At 39.7% G+C, this 21,448-nt stretch overlaps 1 protein-coding gene across 2 annotated transcripts in view; it reads left to right on the top strand.

The window, feature by feature from the left end:
• Window positions 1–21,448, top strand: part of GALNT1 (polypeptide N-acetylgalactosaminyltransferase 1) — an 80,450-nt gene that overhangs the window by 46,058 nt on the left and 12,944 nt on the right. For both annotated transcript variants that reach the window (XM_080683153.1, XM_080683152.1), the window contains 7 exons: window positions 1,219–1,393; window positions 6,304–6,470; window positions 12,159–12,366; window positions 16,128–16,298; window positions 18,354–18,471; window positions 19,631–19,811; window positions 20,678–20,817. In XM_080683153.1, coding sequence (XP_080539279.1) covers window positions 1,219–1,393; window positions 6,304–6,470; window positions 12,159–12,366; window positions 16,128–16,298; window positions 18,354–18,471; window positions 19,631–19,811; window positions 20,678–20,817 — 1,160 coding nt within the window. The remainder of the gene's footprint in view (window positions 1–1,218; window positions 1,394–6,303; window positions 6,471–12,158; window positions 12,367–16,127; window positions 16,299–18,353; window positions 18,472–19,630; window positions 19,812–20,677; window positions 20,818–21,448) is intronic.

Below are 21,448 nucleotides of genomic sequence, written 5' to 3'. Positions count from 1 at the left end.
AAATAAGAAAATATTAAAAATCCTATATAATAAGGCTAATACGCAAATAGACCGAACCGCGGAAGGACCCTTAGCTATGACGCACTGACTACCAGGGGGCAGACCCTCAACACAGAAGCTGCCCCCTGATGGTCACTGCGGTCCCACATGGGGGGAGCCCGCCGCTCAGCCAGAAGCCAGGCTCACTGCTGGCGAGCACAGCGGTGGTGGCGGTGGTGGCGGGAGCCTCTCCTGCCTCCGCGGCAGCATAAGGACCCTTTGGAAAAGAGGTCCTCAAACTTTTTAAACGGGTCCAGTTCACTGTTCCTCAGACCGTTGGAGGGCCGGACTATAGTTTAAAAAAAAAAACTATGAACAAATTCCTATGCGCACTGCGGGCCCGGGACGAGTCAGCTGCTAAGCAGGACAGGCAGCGGCACCCGGCGGGCCGGATAAATGTCCTCGGCGGGCCGCATGTGGCCCGCAGGCCAAAGTTTGAGGACGCCTGCTTTGGAGGATGTTCGACTGCTGGCTTAGGCCCGCTCCCTCAGACAGACTGTGCATGAATGTCGTGTGCTGGGCCTCTAGTAAGAAAATAAAGAAGTAGCAGTTGGTTAGAGACATAAGAACTCTTAGATGAAATGATGTGGCAGCCAAGAGTAGTAAATGGACAGATTCAGAAAAGCTAGAGAAGCCACGTTAGCTGGGCCTTGAAAGACAAGGTGGTGCAGAGATCCGGTGGGAAGGAGATGCCAATGGAGGAGGAGCTGTGTGAGCAAAGGGACGAAAGCAAGAAATCATGAGGCTGTTGGGGGGTGGGGCGGGGGGGAGTAAATTGCTATTTGACTGAGGATGAAGCACTGGGGAGGGGGTGTGGAGAGCCTAGCAAGTGGTTTGTTTGGCAGGTTAGGTTAAATTTCACATTGAAAAGATTGGACTTTTGAAGAACATGAGAATAATAGTGAAGACTATGCTTTTAGGGAGGTTAATGTGGTAACAATATTGGAATGGGTGTGCCAGGGTAATGCAGTGATTCAGATGAGTAGTGCAGGTGAGAAAGTCTTCAGCCATAACCCTGGCATGAAGTGGAGGACAGGGCAGCTCCCAGGAGCTGTTGCAGGCTGGGAGACCTGAACTCAGAAATGGCTCTCATTGAGGGTACTGTTTAAACTCAAATGTTATTAAAAAGAAGCATGAATTGATTGTTCTAAAATTGTTAAGTTTCCTCCTTATTCTTAGTTTTAGAGCCAGTACAAAAGCCTCATGAAGGGCCTGGAGAAATGGGGAAACCAGTCGTCATTCCTAAAGAGGATCAAGAAAAGATGAAAGAGATGTTTAAAATCAATCAGTTCAACCTGATGGCAAGCGAGATGATTGCACTCAACAGATCTTTACCTGATGTTAGGCTAGAAGGGTAAGTATCCAGGATGGTCCTGATAGTATTTAATTTGAATGAAAAGTATATTCTGAATTCCTAATCAGTTGCACATTAGTGTTGACTGCTCCTGGAATGAATGCTCTATCACTAACTTACTACTTACCCCACTTAAAAATAATGAAATGCTGATAAAATAATACCTCAATCATTAGGCATTATTAGGACCACATATTTCAGGCTTTGGAAAATAATTGTTTATCTTAATAGGTTAAGGTGGTAGGAGGTTTTAAACTTCATTATTACCAAAACAGTCATAGTATCAACTTTCTAAAAAAGATTCTGTTAAGGTTTCTGCAACTTAACACAGTGAATTATTCAGTTGTAAGTGTACAGGCTACTGAATTTTTACGTATGCAAATAACCTGTCTGTCTTCCAAATCAAGATGCAGAACATTTCCATCACCGGAGAGTTCTCTCATGTTCCTTTTTAGTGCTCCCACCCCGAGAGGCAGCCTTTGTCTTGACCTTTCTAACCATAGGTGATTTTTGTCCTTTTTTGGTACTTTTTATAAACGGATCCATACAGTATATATTCTTTTGTGTCTTTGAAATCCATGTTGTTGTATATATCAGAAGTTTATTCTTTTCCATGGCAGTGTAGTGGTTTGTTAATGTGACTATACCATAGTGTATTTACATATTGGTAGACATTGGGGTTGCTACCACTTTTGACTGTTGTTAATTAAGCTGTCGAGAACAGTGTTTAAATGGTGTGATACATAAGCTTGTGCACTGAATTTCGGGCTTGCTGAGGCCTCCTCATACTTAAAAAGATTCTGTTTCGTGCAGGCTGCTAATACACAGTCCTGGCCAACCATTGGGAGCTTATGGGAGAGAAGGGAGCACACAGTCGCTGCTACCTCTAAGTAGCCCTTTATACCTTCTTGCTCCATCTCTGTGTTTGTATCCTCATTTTATCAGGGAAATTTCAAATGGGTACAAAAATAGAGATAATAGTATAACAAACCCTCATATATTCATTACCCTGCTTCAGCAATTCCTAACAGTCTTGTATTATGTCTCCTAAGATATCCTCTGACAATCTCCATCTCTTGGTATTGATACCTGTGCCTACCTTTCCGTGTTGTACTAGGGTTGGTCTGTATGACCAGTAGAACACAGAACCAGTGATGGAGTGTCACTTTCAGAATTAGGTTATAAAATGCACTGTGGGTTTCAATTTGGTCTTTTACTCTAACTTGGATCACTGGCTCTGGGGTAAGCTCACTGACATGACCTCTGGTGTGTGGCCTTTAGTGATCAGCCAGGTGAGTGAGGTTAGAAGTAGATTCCCCAGTCCCAGGCCAAAGGCCTAGCATTGTAAATATTACAGTATGTGTCTCTGAAAGACAGGGACTCATTGAAGAAAAAAGAAAAACCATGGTACCATTTTCGTACCTAAAAAATATTAACAGTGATTCCTTCATAACATGAAATACCTAGTTAGTGTTCAAATTTCCCTGGTCATGTCATGTATCTTTATTTATTAGTGTTTGTATCAGGATCCAAATAATATCTACACATTGCAGCTGGTGGATAGCTCTCTTAAATCTGAAGGTTCTCTCTCCATCTTCTTTTCCCCTTACAGTTTATTATTTGAAGACCCAGGTCGAGTGTCTTGTATCTTTTTTTTTTTTTTTTTTTTTACGATCTATCAGAAATTTTTTGGGGAAAAGTAGCCTTCTCTTTCCTTATTGTGGATTTGACAGTTTCTCTAAGTCATTCTGTTAGTTTATCTTTCAAGGCTGCATCATTGGATGCATTTAAGACAATTCATGGTGTTGGTTTTTTGTTTTTTTTTTAACCCCGTGTTCACTATATCTTTATTAACTTTCTTTCCCCCTGGTTTTCATAGTGCTATACCACTTTTAGTCTGTTTAATATTTTTCTGGTATGTCTATTTTTTTTTTCTGTTTCTTTACTTTCAGCCATCTGTATGATTTTGTTTTAGGTGTATCTCTACTAAATGGCTGGATTTTATACTTTTAATTCCCTCTATTAGTCATTGTTTATAATGGTTTGAATTTGATGCGTCTACAATTATTGTGACTATTGTTATAGTTGTGCTTCTTTTAGGCTGAACCATACAAAGTTGATATTCATCTTTTTTTGACCTATGAAAGTGACAGTTTCATAAAGTTCAACCTAGTAAATCTTGTTTTCTGTTTACCACCTTTTTCATTTTCCAGTCTGTTAGTACTCGTGTTTTCCTGTCTCTTAGTTTGGAACCTAGCTTTATCTTCAGCTACATGCTCGTGCACATAGTGTACTTTTGATCAGAGCAGGCGTATTATTCTTCAGTTCTAGGACAGTTCTAGCAATAATCTCAGATGTTGCCGCATCACTGTTCCCTCTGATCTATTCACCTGGAACTATTCCTATGTATATACTAGAGCCTCTTAGTCCATAGTTATTCTTGTCTCACTTTTTGAATTGTATCTAGATGAGTTTCTTATTAATATCTTGATAGTGGCAAGGTCTAGGTCTGGCTCTGCTATTTACTGGCTCCGTGGCTTTGAACAAGTTGCTTGATTTTTCTGTACCTCATGATCCTTATCTGTACCCTAGGAAAATAACAAGGGTTGCATGCGGATTTGCAGTACTTTGAATACTTCCTGGCACCTGCGATGTAGACCTCCATTCAGGGAGTGAGCTGCAGTTCTCAGGAGCAGCCGACTCCAAGCATGCTTTCCCATCTCCACTCTCTTTTACTAAGCGCTGACTTCTGAAGTATATTCACGATGAAATGTTAAATGAGAAATAGATTAATACTTAACTATCCCTCTGTTAAAGCTGGACAGAGCTGGCCAGCGGGTGCTTTTCAGACTAGTTCCCAGGGGTAGAAAGATGAAGAGTGTGGGACAGCCCCTAGAGTGCAGCTCTTCACCTCTTTCCTGAATCCAGAAAAGCCTCGCTTGTTCTCAGCTGGGCCTGGACCAGTGGTGTAGCCGGCCGTGTCCAGGTCACCCTGTGCCTGCCAAGAACCTTTACTGCTTGCAGCGTCTCCAAGGGCACATTTTCTGGAGGAAAGAATAACACTGCTCCAGTGTCAAGAAGCATTAAATAGAAGTAACAATAAAAGAATAACTTTTCTAATGTGTGATCTTAGCAAAGCAGGTTTAAGACAAATTCCAAGTCAAATAAGGCAATTTTATTCTATATTTAGTCTCAGATGTTTAAAAAGTGATACCATTTATTGAATGTTTATTATGTTCTAGGCACTATACACATGATCATATTTAAGCAGATGAGCAAAACAGTAGTAGCATGCCCAGTTTGCAGGTGGGGAAATTCGGAGAGATTAAATGGTTTGTACCAAAGATGGTTAATAAGTGACCCACGTGAAATCTGTCCGTGACAAAACATGCACTCTTAACCAGTGCGCTTTGCCTTCACTCTTTGGGTTAGATCTTGCCTGAATGAGCATACACAGAGGAGAAATTATATAACATTGCAAAACACTGTCAGGCAGGTAGCCAGACATCTTAAGAAATACAGACTTGGCCTTGGTGAGTGGTAGTGACAGGCTAAATTTAGTGGATGACAAAGAATACCTTGAAAGTCTTAGCTCAAAGGGACATGGAGTAGAGGATGGGTTACATGTGCATATTCACTTCGCTAAGCCTGTTTCCTCATCTGTAAAATTGGCATAATACCTCTGTCTTATGTGTTGTTGTAAGGATAAAGTGGCATGATGCATATGCAACTCTTAATGCCATTTCAGGCTGTAAGAAGGTTAGGATAAGTAGAATGGGACTTGAACAGTTGAAAAATAATAGAAAAAATATTTATCAAGGGACTTCTGTTGTTCTACATTCCTGAATTATTAGGTATTTGCATGGATTCTCTGGTAAGCCCAGTCTTGCTGAGATGAACACTATCCTAAGCAAATTTAATCTCTTTATTCCCTAAAACACTCCGGCAGGCGCTCAAGCTAACCCTCAGACCATACAGTGAATTTCCTGCATTAGAGTTTACTCAGTAATCCTTTCATTCACATATAACGAGTGTGCTCATTGTATAGGCCACCTTTTAATCAGTGTTGTACATAGGGGCCATAAATGAAACCACTTGTGTTTTGACTCATTCTTTAAAAAACAGGGATTTTCAGTCAACTCCAACTCCACTCCAGTATTTAATGCACTCCCATCAATAGCATCAGCTCACTGTGGTAGTGATTCTGTGTGCATATATATTTGAGTGTGTTTGGTCTTTCTGATGATTGCATTTCTAGACATTGTCTTTACTAAACAAGATGCATGTTGATATTTCAGTACTGAGGAGGCAGCATTATGAGCTTGGCCAGCAGAGCATGGACTGTGGAGTCCTCAGCCAGGCCCTGCTGTTCCCTGGCTGTGTCTGTCTCCTGGCTGTGAAATGTAGCTCCAAGCACCTCACAGAATTATTAGGAAGCCTAATGCCTAGTACACCATAGATACTCAGTGAATATTAGTTCTCCTCCTTTGTGGAAGGTATATATTTGTGTAGATTATTAAATTGTGTAGATCCTAGTGGTTCTGTTGTTTTGTTTTGTTTTGTTTTGGTCCAATTGGATTCTTGAGATAAATTCCGTTTGGGATGATGACACAGCCTTAAGTACATTCTCCATTAAACTGAATCAACAGAAAACATTCATCAGAAAGAGGTGCCTAATTGTAAGAATACAGTTGACCTCTTTAGAATAATTTTTATTTAAACATAACTTTAAATAGGTACTATTCATTAAACATGCAACATTAACCAAAACCTCAATAAATGGAAAGTTACCAAGAGTCCCACCACTAGAGCACACTGTTTATATTGTTCTATTGCCCCTTCTAGTCTAGATTCATTCATTGTGCTATTGTAACAGTCACTTTCTATAAAGGCATTTGCTTTGTCTCTAGGTGTAAAACAAAGGTGTATCCAGATAATCTTCCTACAACAAGTGTGGTGATTGTTTTCCACAATGAGGCCTGGAGCACACTTCTGCGAACTGTCCATAGTGTCATAAATCGCTCACCAAGACACATGCTAGAAGAAATTGTTCTAGTAGATGATGCCAGTGAAAGAGGTAAATTTTAAATTATGACACCAATAATATCCTACACCGTTTGTCATTAATGATTTAAAAACTAGTTGCTATCATTTTCAACCCAGTAACTTTATACAAACTTCTAATTTATCCTAAAAATATTTGTGGCATTTGGACTTATTCACATATGCAAAAAGAATTACACACTGAAACTTTAAACATTACTTTAATTAACTTTTAATTTGTGTCTCCTCTTGTTTTAAAAAAGAAATAATGCTATATAATATAGACATTTATGCAGAATAGTGAATCCACATAACTTTAGGATTTTCTCTGTGAGAAGCTGCAGCCCCGGGTCATTGGAGAGAAACTGGGTCTTAGAACCATCAGTTCTGTGTCCTGTGGGAAGTATCCCTGGTGGCAAAATGAAGCCCTAATGGCGAGCCTTAGTTCCCCACATCCTGCTTAGGTTTTCCCATTTCACTTCATTTCCAAGTTCAGGAATGACCTGTAGCGAGGTGCAGAAAAGGATGAGGAAGGAGCCTGAGAAAAAGTGGTATATGACCCTGATCTCATAATAAGACTCTATTCTTACAAGAATCTCAGAATTTTCCACAAGCTTAGAATCCCTCAAACTGTTTCATGAAGTACTCTTTTTGGAAAGGTGTGTTAATTAAAAGTACCTTGGCCCAACATTATTTATTCTGCATCCTTCTTAGAGATTTCACACTACAAGCTAATGTAGGAAAGGCTTGGCTTAGTCCATCATTAAAACAACCTGTTAAGTTCAGAGTTATCTGGCCTTTCCCAGACTCCCCCCACAACCCCGCCCCCCACACACATCTATTTGGGATCATTGTTGTCATATATTCCCCCAATATTCCTAAACTCACATGAGAAAAACTTGGAGGGAACTACCAAAAATGGCTTCCCTTCCTTCCTTGATTAGCCTTAAACTTCATGACCTATCACTTCTACTCTCTTGCCTAATCTTTCATTGCATCTGCTAAGATAGTTTAGTAACATTATACCTTCTCCTTCCTGTGCTCACACTAAATATGTATATATAACCATGATTAATCATTTCATGTCCTAATTATTGGGAGCAATTTGCCCATTAATAACAATTTAAAGCTTATTAGTTTGCTAGATTATAGTGGTTTAAACAAAGAATAAGTTATAGTCCTACTTTCTCACATACCTTATAGTTTATCTACCTAATCTAATTAAGGAGACAGTTTATAATCATGCAATAATAGTATAATATATAATGTGATTAATGTAAAAATTAATGAGAGCTATTATAAATTAAGAATACACTTAAGACAAATAATTATTGTTGACAAAGTATAAACCTCAGGTGGATAATTGTTTGCTAGGAGTTAATTCTTTAAGAAAATTACCTGAAGTTCATTTAAGCAGTGATCTACACAAACAGCTTTACTGCCAATGACTTATATTTGGTTTACTCATATGTTGATATTTGCTAAGTTAAATATTCCTCAAGGAGAGAGATTTTTCTTCAGATAAAATGACTTACTTTCCCATTTCCTCCTTTGGTTTCTCTGTTACTCTATTGGGTGCCTGAGAAGGCAGTTTCTGTAGGATGTGGCCTAATTAGGAAAATGTGCCCACAAGTCTATAAAGTGACAAAGTCACATATGTCAGTTATTGTTTCCCCTTCCTCATCTGTAGGAGAAAACATGGGGGGGTGCTCTTAGTCATTCAGCAGGGTCCCTAACTGTTACCAGCGCCCCCAGCAGGGATCTGCTTCTCCTTTATCATCCTACCTAGAAAGCTCAGGAGCTTAGGTCACCATTTCTGATATATGGGGACTGCTAGGCATTGTGTTTTTGTGGTTATAATTGTGGTCTTGCTATTCAGATTGAGAATTATCCAATACTAGAAGTCTGGTGCATGAAATTCATGCAGTCAGGAGGAGAGGGGGTTCCCTCAGCCCTGATTGTGAGAGGGCACAGGCCAGGCTGAGGGACCCCACTGGTGCACGATCAGGCCCAGGGTGGGACCGTGGAAGGGCTCCAGGGCATGTCCGGCCCATCTCAGTCCCCGATCGGCTGGACCCCAGCAGCAAGCTAACCTACCAGTCGGAGCGTCTGCCCCCTGGTGGTCAGTGCATGTCATAGCAAGCGGTTGAGCGGCCTTAGCATATCATTAGCATATTACACTTAGATTCGTTGAACGGAAGACTGGACATTTAGCATATTAGGCTTTTATTATATAGGATAATTTCCTTTGGTTCTCTTGTTTAGGTGGTAACTATTGGGCCCAGGAACCCCAGAACAAGCTCTTTATTTTTAAGTAACTCTCTAAGTCTGCTTTTTCCTCTTCATAAGGCACATCCAAGCACCATCATTCTCACCTGGATTGGTGAAATAGACTAGTCTTCTCACATGCACTCATACCCCCACCCCCACTCCCTCCCCATGCTGTGCTGCATGCAGAGCGAGCCTTCAGACATGCACATCTGATCATGCCACTTCTCTAATGAGAATCTTTCCTCAAAGGCCTTTGTGACTGGCTTTTTCCCGCATCTTCAGTCATATCTTAACCATTCCCTGCCCACCCGTTCCCACAGCACAGCTCTGATGTTTACTCAGAATCAAGTTATTTTTAGAGAGGCCTCCTTGACCTCCCAAGATCAGTTTCTATTCTGAACATGTCTTGGAAGACTGTCCTCCCCCACAAATCTCACTAGAGATTTAATTGTTTGTCTCCTGTTCCCCCACCCGTCCTCCAATTAGACTCTACACTCCAGGTCTGTTTGTTCACCATGATCTCCTCAGTGCCCACAGTGCCTATTACTTAGTGCACAGATTTATTTAATGAATGAATGAGTAATCTACCAGTCCGTTAATCCTTGCTTTCATGGCCTGTCTGTACAAGCTTCCTATTGTGTAGTATGCATAGTCTGTTCATGGCCTCAGGACACTTGATTTCACAGCTAACCTGCTGAGTTGATGGTAGCTCCATTTATTAAAGAAGTATGAAGTGGACTATCATTATTTCTATTCTATTGATGAGGAATACGAGGCTTAGCTTTATATACCAAGGGCTTGACCTCTGAACTGCTCGGTACATCACATCTGTTATAACTTTACTGTTATAGGGCCTCTAGTAAAGATAGTCTAGATCCGTGGTCGGCAAATTGTGGCTCGTGAGCCACATGCGGCTCTTTGGCCCCCTTGAGTGTGGCTCTTCCACAAAATACCACGGCCTGGGCGAGTCTATTTTGAAGAAGTGGCGTTAGAAGTAGTTTAAGTTTAAAAAATTTGGCTCTCAAAAGAAATTTCAATCGTTGTACTGTTGATATTTGGCTCTGTTGACTAATGAGTTTGCCGACCACTGGTCTAGATGAATCCCTAGTTCATGTCAGAAGTTAGTGTAATTGTCATCTTGGTTATCTTAAGACTCAGAACTGATAGAATGTTCCTCATCCAAGATGACTATTGTGTTTTTCTCATTTCACACAAAAGGAAAGGGAGTTTCTTATTTAGTAGGGATTAGGAGTCAGATTTATTAGACTTTAAATTCCTTGCTCTTTCTAAAGTTCTGGCTAAGCTTTCTCAGATTTTGCTACGAGCAGTGAAATGTCCCCTGCCACTCCCATTCTCTGACAATCTCACACTCCCTGGTAGAGAGATGCCTAGGCATCCATTTGTAGGATAATAGCTATAAAGATATTCTAATCAACATGATTCTCTTATTTTTAGATGACAGTAGTAATTTCTAATCACAGTCACCTAACATGCCCCCTCCCCCCTTTACCCCTGTGCTCATTTTTATAAAATGAGGCTTGAATAGTTACTAGTCGCCCACCCAGCCCTGAGTCCATCACTCAATGTCAGCTGTTAGGAAGACACCTATTTCTTAACATTATTGCATGAAAGCCACAAACGTGTCAAACTAAGATGTCAAGAAAATTTGTGGAATAGTAACTTTTTTGAGCTGCCAGACCAAAGAATCATTCATTTTTCATTTTATTTATAGACAGAATATTATAGCCTTCAAATATGTGAGATTTTGGAATTAGATTGAAGCACTTTAAACTCTCTGATATTTGGGGGGAAACTTATTGGGAGACACACTGTTGAAAACACACCCAGCAGTGGTGTAAAGTACTAGAACAGAGCTCACACCCTTCCACAGGAGAGTCTGTCAGACTCTGGACATACAGTAATTCAAATGTGTGTCAGATCAGGCAAGTCCACAGTCCTGAGTTGTTCTCTCTGCAGCTTCCTGCTGGGATTTCTTGCTATGGATGAAAAAGTCAGGCAGACATGGCTTTGAATCTTGAATTAACCTCTTGAGTCTTGAATTAACCTCTTGACAAGCTGTGTCACCTTGATCCGTTCATTTAATATTCTGAGCGTTAGACTTCCGTATCTAAAATTTGTGACAACCTCTGGGATTGGCACTCCCCTCACGTTTTTACTCCAAGTATATCTTTTTGACCATAAGATTTGATGCATAAAATCACAGTAGTGATCAGAAAGGAGTTCTATTCCAGATATTTTTCAGATACTCTTTTTAGCCCAAATATATCAGGAAACATATTGGAGCAATGGAAATGATGGCTCGTCTGGTGTAGTGGGGCACATCCCTAATTATTTCCATACTGAGTCATTGTGGTCTTCTTACTAGTTAAACAGACAAGATCATTTCACTCCTATTTGTCTTTCCCTCTCCATTATGTAGGAATCCCTTTGGATCCCCACTTTGAGTACTTAGAGACCCCCTTAATAGATACACCTGATTGACATGTCACCTTCCCATTATTAGAGTCCTATGGGACAAAGCTAGTCATCGGAGTCCTAGTAGTTCCAGCTCAGGTTTTTTCTTCCCTAGAGAGATTATCCTCACACCTACTATGTGGGGCCTACTTGGAAGGACATTGGGCCATTCCACCATCAATAGCTTCTCTGGCATGAATACCACGAAATAACCTGATCTGAAAAATTCTCTTTGCTTTCTAAAGTCAATTATGTACTTTGGAGGCAGGACATCCTTAGCTCAGGGTCATAACTCTGTCTACATGGCTCTAGGATAGCTATTAATTTCATATACCACTTCCTCTCCCTTTCTCTCTTCCCCCTTTTTCTCCTCACTTGCCCTTTCCTCTCAAAACCGCTTCTACTGATGCCTACTTGTCTGTTAAGGATCTCTGTTTGGTCTTGCAATTACAATCCACCATTTCCCTTCCGAGCTTGACTTCATTATTATCTCCTGATAAAAGAACTACTAATAAGAGACTGTAATAATCAATATGACAATTAGTTTCTACCTTGGAAGAAATCCCAAAATTTTCTGAACTCAAACAGCTATTGCATATGCTGTTCCTGTTCTCTATTGTGGTCTGGATTTAATACCCTCAAACTATATTCTTTCTATTCCTGATCCTTAAGCACAACTAGAAAAAGTAGCAATGAGCCTAAGAACTGCTTAGAGAAATGTGGTAACGTGCCTGTCTTTGAGCCTGAATTCCAAGGCTCCCTCCTGATTCCTTGTGTAATAAGGGAGAGGCAGCCCTGGTACTTCTCTCGGGAGATAAACAGTTAGGTCCCCTATAGCAAAGTGGGTTTGTGAGTCAGGGAGCCTCACCGAAGTGCTCAGGAAATATATGTTGAATGAATATTGCAGCTCAAAATTGCTTTACATCTAGATAAAGCCAGTTCAGTGTTTCATGTTATTTCTGCTTTAATTTTTCAGACTTTTTGAAAAGACCTCTGGAGAGTTATGTGAAAAAATTGAAAGTACCAGTTCATGTAATTCGAATGGAACAACGTTCTGGATTGATCAGAGCCAGGTTAAAAGGAGCCGCTGTGTCCAAAGGCCAAGTGATCACGTTCTTAGACGCTCACTGTGAGTGCACAGTGGGGTGGCTGGAGCCTCTCTTAGCCAGGATCAAACAGGACAGGTAATTTTCTGGAGTCTGTAAACATGTTTTTAGTGTGTTTGTCCTAAACTGCATGGTAAGTTGCAAAATTCTCTGTGAATAATACAAAAACAGTTTCCTCTGAAGTTTCCTTTAAGATACCCTTAAAGAGCACTCTAAACTAATTATGAAGACCACATTCTAAAGTCTGGAAGGAATGTTTGCAAATTGTCTTGTTAATGAGGCTGGATTAGGATGTATACTGTGTATATACTCTGTTCACTGAGCGGGGGCAGAAGAGATGGACAGTGAAGTCAGGAAGAGTAGGGTAAAACCCTTTGCTTGTCTCTACTCTGTGAAGCCAACACTGGGGCAGGCAGGACGTCCCATCTCAGTTCAAGCATGTCAAACTCATTAAACGGGGCATGCAAACCACTGGCCGCGAGTTTGACATACTTGGTGTACATCTTTCCTGGAAATGTAGGACAGCAAGAAGTAGGGGGTGGGGCGGCACGTGTTACATCCTAAAATGCTTAACAGCATGTTGAAAAGCACTATAATATTAGATAATACAGGAGCAGCATTGGGCGCTGTGGATGCCCCTGATGGTCTTATTTCTTTTTAAATATATTTTACTGATTTTTTTACAGAGAGGAAGGGAGAGGGATAGAGAGTTAGAAACATTGGTGAGAGAGAAACATCGATCAGCTGCCTCCTGCACACCTCCTACTGGGGATGTGCCCGCAACCAAGGTACATGCCCTTGACCGGAATCAAACCTGGGACCTTTCAGTCCACAGGCCGATGCTCTGTCCATTGAGCCAAACCGGTTAGGGCTGATTGTCTTCTTTCTTAATAGACATTTGTTAAAAAATATCTACTATTGGGCTCTGGCTTGGTTCTTGTGTATCAGGAGAGCACCTGACTCTTCAGTCTGCTAGACCTTGAATTTCTGCTTGTCATCGCAATTTGAACTAGAACCTATCTGTGTCAACTTAACATTGAGGTTTAGATTTTAGCAGGCTAAACTTTTATTGGTCACGTGGAGCACAGGGCATGTCACAGCCATTACATCTATTCTGTTTGTTAGCAATTGCTGGACCTCAATCTCTACCCATTCAAAGATGAACAGGAAGCACCTACATTGGCGATGAGATACAACAGCTTTAGGAAGTAATAGGTGACTGGCTTAGGAAATATTTGCTTGCATAAAGACAACACATAGCCTTGATGAAGCAGGAGCCGGGACACGTGGAGAGAAACACCGTGAAGTGACAACAGAAATAAGGAAGAGGATTGGCTGAAATCATCACAGCAGCTTCCAGTTCAGGCTGTGTGGTAGATTAGGGATCCCGAGTAATTTTCCCAGCTGGAAAGCTAAAGGCTGGATAAAATACAAAAATCAGTTTTAAATGCATCACTGACTTGGCAGCAAAGTAAGAAATTTTGTAGGTCTCAAAACAAAGTGAGAACAAGTGAGTAGTTCAATACAAAAGCCAGCTTTCACTTTTACGGTTTCCGCTGAACTTGGGGACACTGAGCCTCTGTCTTGAAAGACAGAGAGACAGGACAGAAGACAAAGCCTGGGCCCTGCCTGAGTGGGAAGGTGAATAGCAAACACCTTTCTAGAGCTAGGACCCTGACATCTGTACCTCAGTGTAAGTGAGGAGGGGAAATAAATCCCACCACCCCAGAGAAAATGGGCCTGCTTCAACCTTGGCATGGGTGGCACAGGGGGAACAAATCTCTCCCAAGAATTCATACACAGAGTATGGAAAAATAGAGGACCAACTCAACTCGTTTTATGAAACTAGTATAACCTTAACAGGAAAACCAGAAAAGATATATGTTGAAAAATAGTCAAACCTACTCATGAATGCTAGTACAAAAATATCACAATGCCAGCAAACTGAGTCCAACTGAGAGGGAGATGATTATATATATTATATATACACATATGTATTAGTATGTGTAATATTTTATATAGACACATATATATCATAGCATGACCAATTTGTTTAGTTTAATATAAAGCCAATTTATATAATATACCCCATTAACACATTTCTGAAACTATGATTAAAACTCTGGGACCACTTCAGTAGGTACAGAAGAAGGGTCCATTTATAATTAAAATTACTTGGCAAACTATTAGAGAATGGAAATTTACTAATCTGAGAAAGGACAACTTAAAAACAACAGAACCTTAGCAAGCAGACATCATGTTAATGGAGAAATGTTGAAAGTATTTTTTAAAAGATGTGGAACAAGATAAGGATGCCATGAATTCTGTTCCTCAGGATTATTAAGAAGCTGTAGGTTTGCCGAAACCAGTTTGGCTCAGTGGATAGAGCGTCGGCCTGCAGACTGAAGGGTCCCGGGTTCGATTCCGGTCAAGGGCATGTACCTTGGTTGCAGGCACATCCCCAGTGGGAGGTGTGCAGGAGGCAGCTGATCGATGTTTCTCTCTCATCGATGTTTCTAGCTCTCTATCCCTCTCCCTTCCTCTCTGTAAAATATCAATAAAATATATTTTTTTTAAAAAAGTGTAGGTTTTACAGCGATAAAAGAAGTAAATAAAGGGTGTCAGGGTCGGCAAAGAAAAAAATTGGTGCTCTCAATTGTAGATGATTTGTTTTTCTCTGTAAAGAAAAATATTTTTGCTGCGTAACTAATTGGCTGTGAGGCAGTTTTGCCATAAAAAAGATGAAATCACTGGTTGACAGGTTGGAGTATTTTTGTTTGATTTCATTTCTCCATTGACAAATCAATCAACTGTAGTAAAAAAGGTAACTGCTTACCAGTTTTGGTTTGGTTGGTTGGTGTCATTTCCTTATTGACAAAGTTCTTGCAATAACTCCCATTTTTATATAAATTTTAGCTAGCCCTCACATGTCTATACAGTGACGAGTAGACATGGTGGTCTTAAAATAGTTAGCATTTCGCCTGGGGCTGGGGGCAAGTGTGGGCTAGAAGAGGTCAGTGGGGGGAAAGGGGACATCTATAATACTTTCAACAATAAAGATTTAAAAAATAGTTAACATTTCTTTCAGATGACAGTGATTTGCCCTAAGAGTTGGTTTCTTATTTTCAAGCACAGCAGTAATTCAGGGCATCCTTATACAAATCTAGCGCATGTGAGAATGTTTTGTTTACACAAATCTAGTGCACACTGCAGCAGAAGAGAGAGAGGCCGAGGGCCCTCTTTGAGGTCGCAGGGTTGAACCCACATTTCCCACAGGTCAAATCCACAACATAAAACCAGTTATTTGCACAGTATTGCCATGAATCTACACACATTTTAAACAAAATGGTTTAATTTTTGTATCCATATTTTCATGTTTATGTCTTATGTTTTAACGTCTCTTGTTTGTGATTTTATTTTTATGGCCAGTTCATTATGCATTGAAAATGCCTGAGGTAACATTTTTAGCAATGCTTACAGCAAAAATACTAGACGGTGGTGGTTTGGTGGCAAATAATGTAAAAGTATGAATGAAAAAGGGATGGAAGGTTATAAAAAAGTTATAAATAAAGTGTCTTGATGCTAGCTTGGTAGGATATAGCAGGTGTCCCCTTTTTTTTCCCCATTGACCCCCTCCACCCTGCTCACCTCCTCCCCAGGCCTTCACTGCACTATTGTCTGTGTCCATATATGCATGTAAATTCTTTGGTTAACCTCTCCCCCCCACCCCCTTCCCTCTGAAATGTTCTTATTTTGAAAACACTTAGTGTATTATTGTTATATTAGTCCTCAAAAAGGGAAGTTTTGAAAGATTTTTAAATTTGCCTTTCTGATTTCAGGAAAACAGTGGTGTGTCCCATCATCGACGTGATCAGTGATGATACTTTTGAGTACATGGCGGGTTCTGATATGACCTATGGGGGATTCAATTGGAAGCTCAATTTTCGCTGGTACCCTGTTCCCCAAAGAGAAATGGACAGAAGGAAAGGTGACCGGACTCTTCCTGTCAGGTAATTGTCAAACATTTTCCCTAGAGTGTTATTGGCAGAGGATTGTGAAGCTTTGGGAATCATAAGGATTATAAGTGTATTTTGGGACACATGAAACATATGGGTACCTTATATGTAGTTAAGAGCCATCTTTCACATATATCATTACTTTCAAAGAGATGTTTTTTTTGTATAAGCAAAAAATAAAATTAGAATTTTTTGCTTATACAAATCTAGTGCACACGAGAAATGGTGACATGCATATGTTCTTTCTTTCCTTATGAACATCATTTTGCAAATCTATAAGTCAGAATTTATGCTTTAATTCAGTTGTTAAGGATATTAATATTGATCTTAAATCAAACTACCCCTTAATTATAAGTGTTAATATGTGAAAATATTACTTAAAACTGGGCCCTTGTACCAAAATATAAGATTTTAAATTCAGCCTAGCACCATCTGGATGATACTTACTGACTGGTAAAGTTTAGAAAGCTTGTTTTAAATATAAAAAGGACTAGAATTGACATATGTGTAAAAATGAATTTTCATTAGTGCACTTCTGAATTTTCTTTTGTTTTACATTTGGTCATATACAGACTTTTTTTCCAGAAAGGGATAATAATTGTCCTGCTATTCACACTCTTTAACCTGAGAGCCTGAGCTTTCTGAGCCTTCCCAGGATTGATCCCAGCTGCATCCACGGGCTGTTGCCGTAGTCATCGAGAGTGCCATCAGAAGCAGGCTTTTTAGGTTTCCCCATCCTGGGCTTCTCAGATCTGCCCCCCCTTGAATTCAAGCCCTGTCCTGGCAGAGTACACAAGAGGTGTCAGTGATTCTGACCTCCTTCCCCTGGCTCACTTGAGTTCTTTCTTAGTAAAGGGATTTTCCCACTCCTGCGCTGACTAGTCAAATCACCATCTAAGCCAAGGGTTCCTAAACACTTCACAAATGACGGACTTCTCTGAAAAATCTGATGAATGCTATGTCTCCTCTAAGGAGGGGAGTGCACATATACATACCAAAGATACAGCATATAATTCTAGGAAACTTAGCGATGCCCCAAACCCAGGTCAAGAAACCCCTGTACTAAATGCTAACTCTGGGTGTTGGCCTAGTTCCTTTGACTCCTACAATACTAGACTTTCTTTTTCTCTTCTAAAATCAAACTAATTCCTAATTTTGTGTGTGTGTATAAACAACTATTCCTACTGGAAAAACCAATGTGCCAACACTCACTAGTACATTTTAGGGTTACAGAGGCGGCCCAATTCATCCTAAAATATGACCTCCATGGTGTCTTTCTCCCTAGAACTTCATCGTTTTCTTCTAGTGAGAGCCTAGTTTTTCTTCCCACTCATTCTTCAGGAAATCAAATGTTTGGTAGTCGTTTAGTTAAACCTCCTTTGTTATCATGTCTCTGCCTGATTCCATATTCCCACCTGTTCTGCATACGGGGGCCATGTTTTGCAGAATGAGGCCCTTCTCTTGCCAAGGATATACCATACTTGGCGGTCAGGATGATGATCCCCTTAGAAAGATGTATAGATTTTATTCTGCACTTCATCTTCTTTCCTTAAAGGTTCCAGTCAGGTATAGGGAAAGGGCCCTGTGGTTTTCAGCCTGTTTAGTCTTATGTCTTTGCAGAATTTGCCTTCCTTTAGAACCTGGTGTGTGAGAGTTGCTCACACGAGTTTAGTGGGTTAACACAGCCGCTTTTAGAGTTGCTAGGAACTGTGGCATAGGTGCGTGCACTCTCAGGTGTAGAGGATTTTGAGAAATAGCTTCAATTTAAGGAGTTTCCAGGTGGATGCTGAGGAAGAGCTTGTGGGAGTGGAGAGGAGGACTATGGCATCCTGACCAGGGTGCAGGTCATGTCTGAAAACCAAACAGCACAGCAAAAAAAAAAAAAAAAAAAGCAAGCCCCTGGGGGCTGCTATGAAAGTTCCCCAAGAGTGTGAGAATAAGCATTTATTCTGTCATTATAAACAGTTATAAAACAAGTTTTTAAAACAAAAACTGATTGTAAATTTAAATTGTTACAACTAACGGTATAGTATTACGATTGAATTTCAGAACGCCTACCATGGCTGGAGGCCTGTTTTCAATAGACAGAGATTACTTTCAGGAGATTGGAACATACGATGCTGGAATGGATATCTGGGGAGGAGAAAACCTAGAAATTTCCTTTAGGGTAAGTTCCCTTTGAAAAAGTAATCTACTTAACCTTAAGTATGGATATGGTTTAATCATGTTATTGCTAAATAAAAAAAATGAATCTTGTATGAGTTCAACCAGATTTCAGAGCCTTCAGTTCATAAAAAAGTTGGCGATACTATTAAGTGTTCATTGTAAACTATTTTAAGCAAGTAATTCAGTTATTTTAATAGTCTACTTATAAAACTTATACAAGATTCCCTATTAGTTTATAATTTCTGTTACTGAAGTAATTCAAGCTAGCTCTAAAAATAGTCAACATGTTATTTAAATGACATTATGTATTTCTGCAAATAATCTAGTTTTAGACACACAGCTAACGGTGGAAACCACACCGACTGCACTGTAATCTGAACCCACTTGCTCCTTAGTGGACGTCTGCCGCTTATATAAGGGGAGGCTCGGACTCCGATCCTCTTGGAGATCCTAGTCAGCTTTCTCACTTTATGATCCTGGGAAAAAGTACACACACTGACTATTTAAATTGTAAGCAGTTGGTAGATTTTTAATTTTTGGAAACACTGTCTTTTGAAAGAAGCAAAAGGATAATTTCATTAAATAAGCATGGGAAACCATACTTGATCTGTCTTTTATCCCCTTTTTGTTTTTTGCTTACAAGGACAACAGAGTGTGCTGTCACAGTCTCCCTGGATAACTCAGGAGAGATCCACTTAGATTCCTGGGCTGTGTTTTTCCGTGGTCAAAGTTTTTTTGGCCGTGAACCATATTAATAAGTACATTATTCATTATACACACACGACACATAAACATTTCATGAAACAGTATGTCCTTGTTAGCAAGTACTGGTTGCAATTCATGAAATTTGAATTTATGATCCCTTTATGACTCATGGTCTGCAGTTAGGAAAATACTGCTCTAGACCTCATTATTGTTTCTGTATTTAGCCTTTAGCCTATCTTTTCTGAATTTAACCTTTACCTTCTGGTTTAATCAGAACCAAAATTAGAGAAAGATTTGCTCCTGAGGAAGCGTGGTTTTAAAAAGATCATGTAACAGGGGCTCTACTATATGCCTGTGATTCTGTGAAATTTCAAGTATGAAACTCAGCAGATGCGAACAAATTTCTTTTTCAACAAGCAGTGTTTAAAACGCGTCTTCTCTGGTGTTATGTGCAGATTTGGCAATGTGGAGGCACCCTGGAGATCGTTACTTGCTCACATGTCGGACATGTGTTTCGGAAAGCTACACCTTACACGTTTCCAGGAGGCACAGGACAGATTATCAATAAAAATAACAGACGCCTCGCAGAAGTGTGGATGGATGAGTTCAAGAATTTCTTCTATATAATTTCTCCAGGTTAGCATTATTTTACCTGTAGAAATACAAGACTAACTTGCTTGTCCCTGATCCTAATGCCTTCTGAGGAGAGGTAAGAAGAGGTAGAAAAAGCTTTGAGCAGAGGTGAAACACTTACCCACATAAATCATTGTAAGAAATAAATGAAATCACACACAGTAAAAAAGCACGTAGCAGCCCTGGCTGGGTGGCTCAGCTGGTTGGAGCATTGTCCCGTACACCAAAAAAGGTTGTGGGTTTGGTCTTTGGTTGGAGTGCATACAGGAGGCACCAATCGATGGTTTCTTTCACATCAGTGTTTCTCTCATAATCAATAAAAGCATATCCTCGGGTGAGGATTGAAGAAAAAAAAAGTGTTTAGCAGAATGCCTGATATATTATTAACAACAATAAGTTACCCAGATCAGTATTGTAGAAATTACTGTTAGTCCAGGTGTTAACGTGTGTTGTAACCTAACTGCGACATTTGACATTTAACGTTGATATGAAGTGCTGAGGATCTCCAGGCCAGTCCCCGCCCAGTGGTAGCATGCCTCCAGGGACTTTTCTCCAGACGTTTCTCTGATCTTCAGTTTTGTGGGAATAGCTGTTCGATGAGCTGGAAATCTGCCTAGCAGTGTACCATTCCCTCCTCGACATTATTTGGGCAAATGTCTTGATTTTTGTTTTTGCCTTAACATAGTAAAGTTTTCTGATCCCATATAACTTACGTTTGTATTATTATTAGCATGTATACCATTCTCACATTAATTTTTCTTTGGAAAACGTGTACTAATATATTTCCTCATTTTATACTTTGGGAAGTGGATATAGAAATATGCTACGGATAGAACATCAATAATTCAATCACTCATTTCTTTTAACAGGTGTTACGAAGGTAGATTATGGAGATATAGCATCAAGACTTGGTCTAAGACACAAACTCCAATGCAAACCTTTCTCTTGGTACCTAGAGAATATTTATCCTGATTCGCAGATTCCACGTCACTATTTCTCTTTGGGAGAGGTAAAAAAAAAAAAAAAAAAAAAAGTATCCTATGTGGTTATATTCTCACTTATGTATCAAAATCAATAGAGGTTAAACATCCAACAAGAAGTACCTTCATATTAAAATTACATAATCATAAGTGTGGGAAAATTCTTATTAGTTGACAGTCTACCTCATAACTTGAAACCTTGTTAATTTTTTTTATCGTATTTTCTTAAAATAAGAATGCTCTACCCCTAGCCTTTCATAGTTGGACTCCTGTTACAACATATCAGTGTCTTCCATAGACTTCTGATTTTACCAAACTGACCCATTTAGTTGAAACCATATACTCCTAAAGCTAATGTCCTAATGTTAATTAGCCTGAATCAAAACTTGAAGAACTTCAAAGTAAACATAATAAATTATAAAGAACTGACAAGGAAACTTGCAAGACCATTGATAATTAATTGTATTTTTAACACTCATTTTTTTTTCCTTTGTGAGTTCTAAATCTCATTTTGGGTGGGGTGATGGAAAGAATGTTGGTAAGCATGTTTGTTTCTGATGATGCCTTTAGTCATTGCTCTTAGAATTCAGCAACAAGTTTTCTTGAAACCTGAAATAATGTGCTTCTTAATGCTTATAATTAACACAGTTAGTTGTGCTT

The sequence above is a fragment of the Plecotus auritus genome (genome assembly GCF_963455305.1).
Source record: "Plecotus auritus genome assembly, chromosome: 8".
Classification (NCBI taxonomy): Eukaryota; Metazoa; Chordata; class Mammalia; order Chiroptera; family Vespertilionidae; genus Plecotus; species Plecotus auritus.
This window is presented reverse-complemented; position numbering and strand designations above follow the sequence as displayed.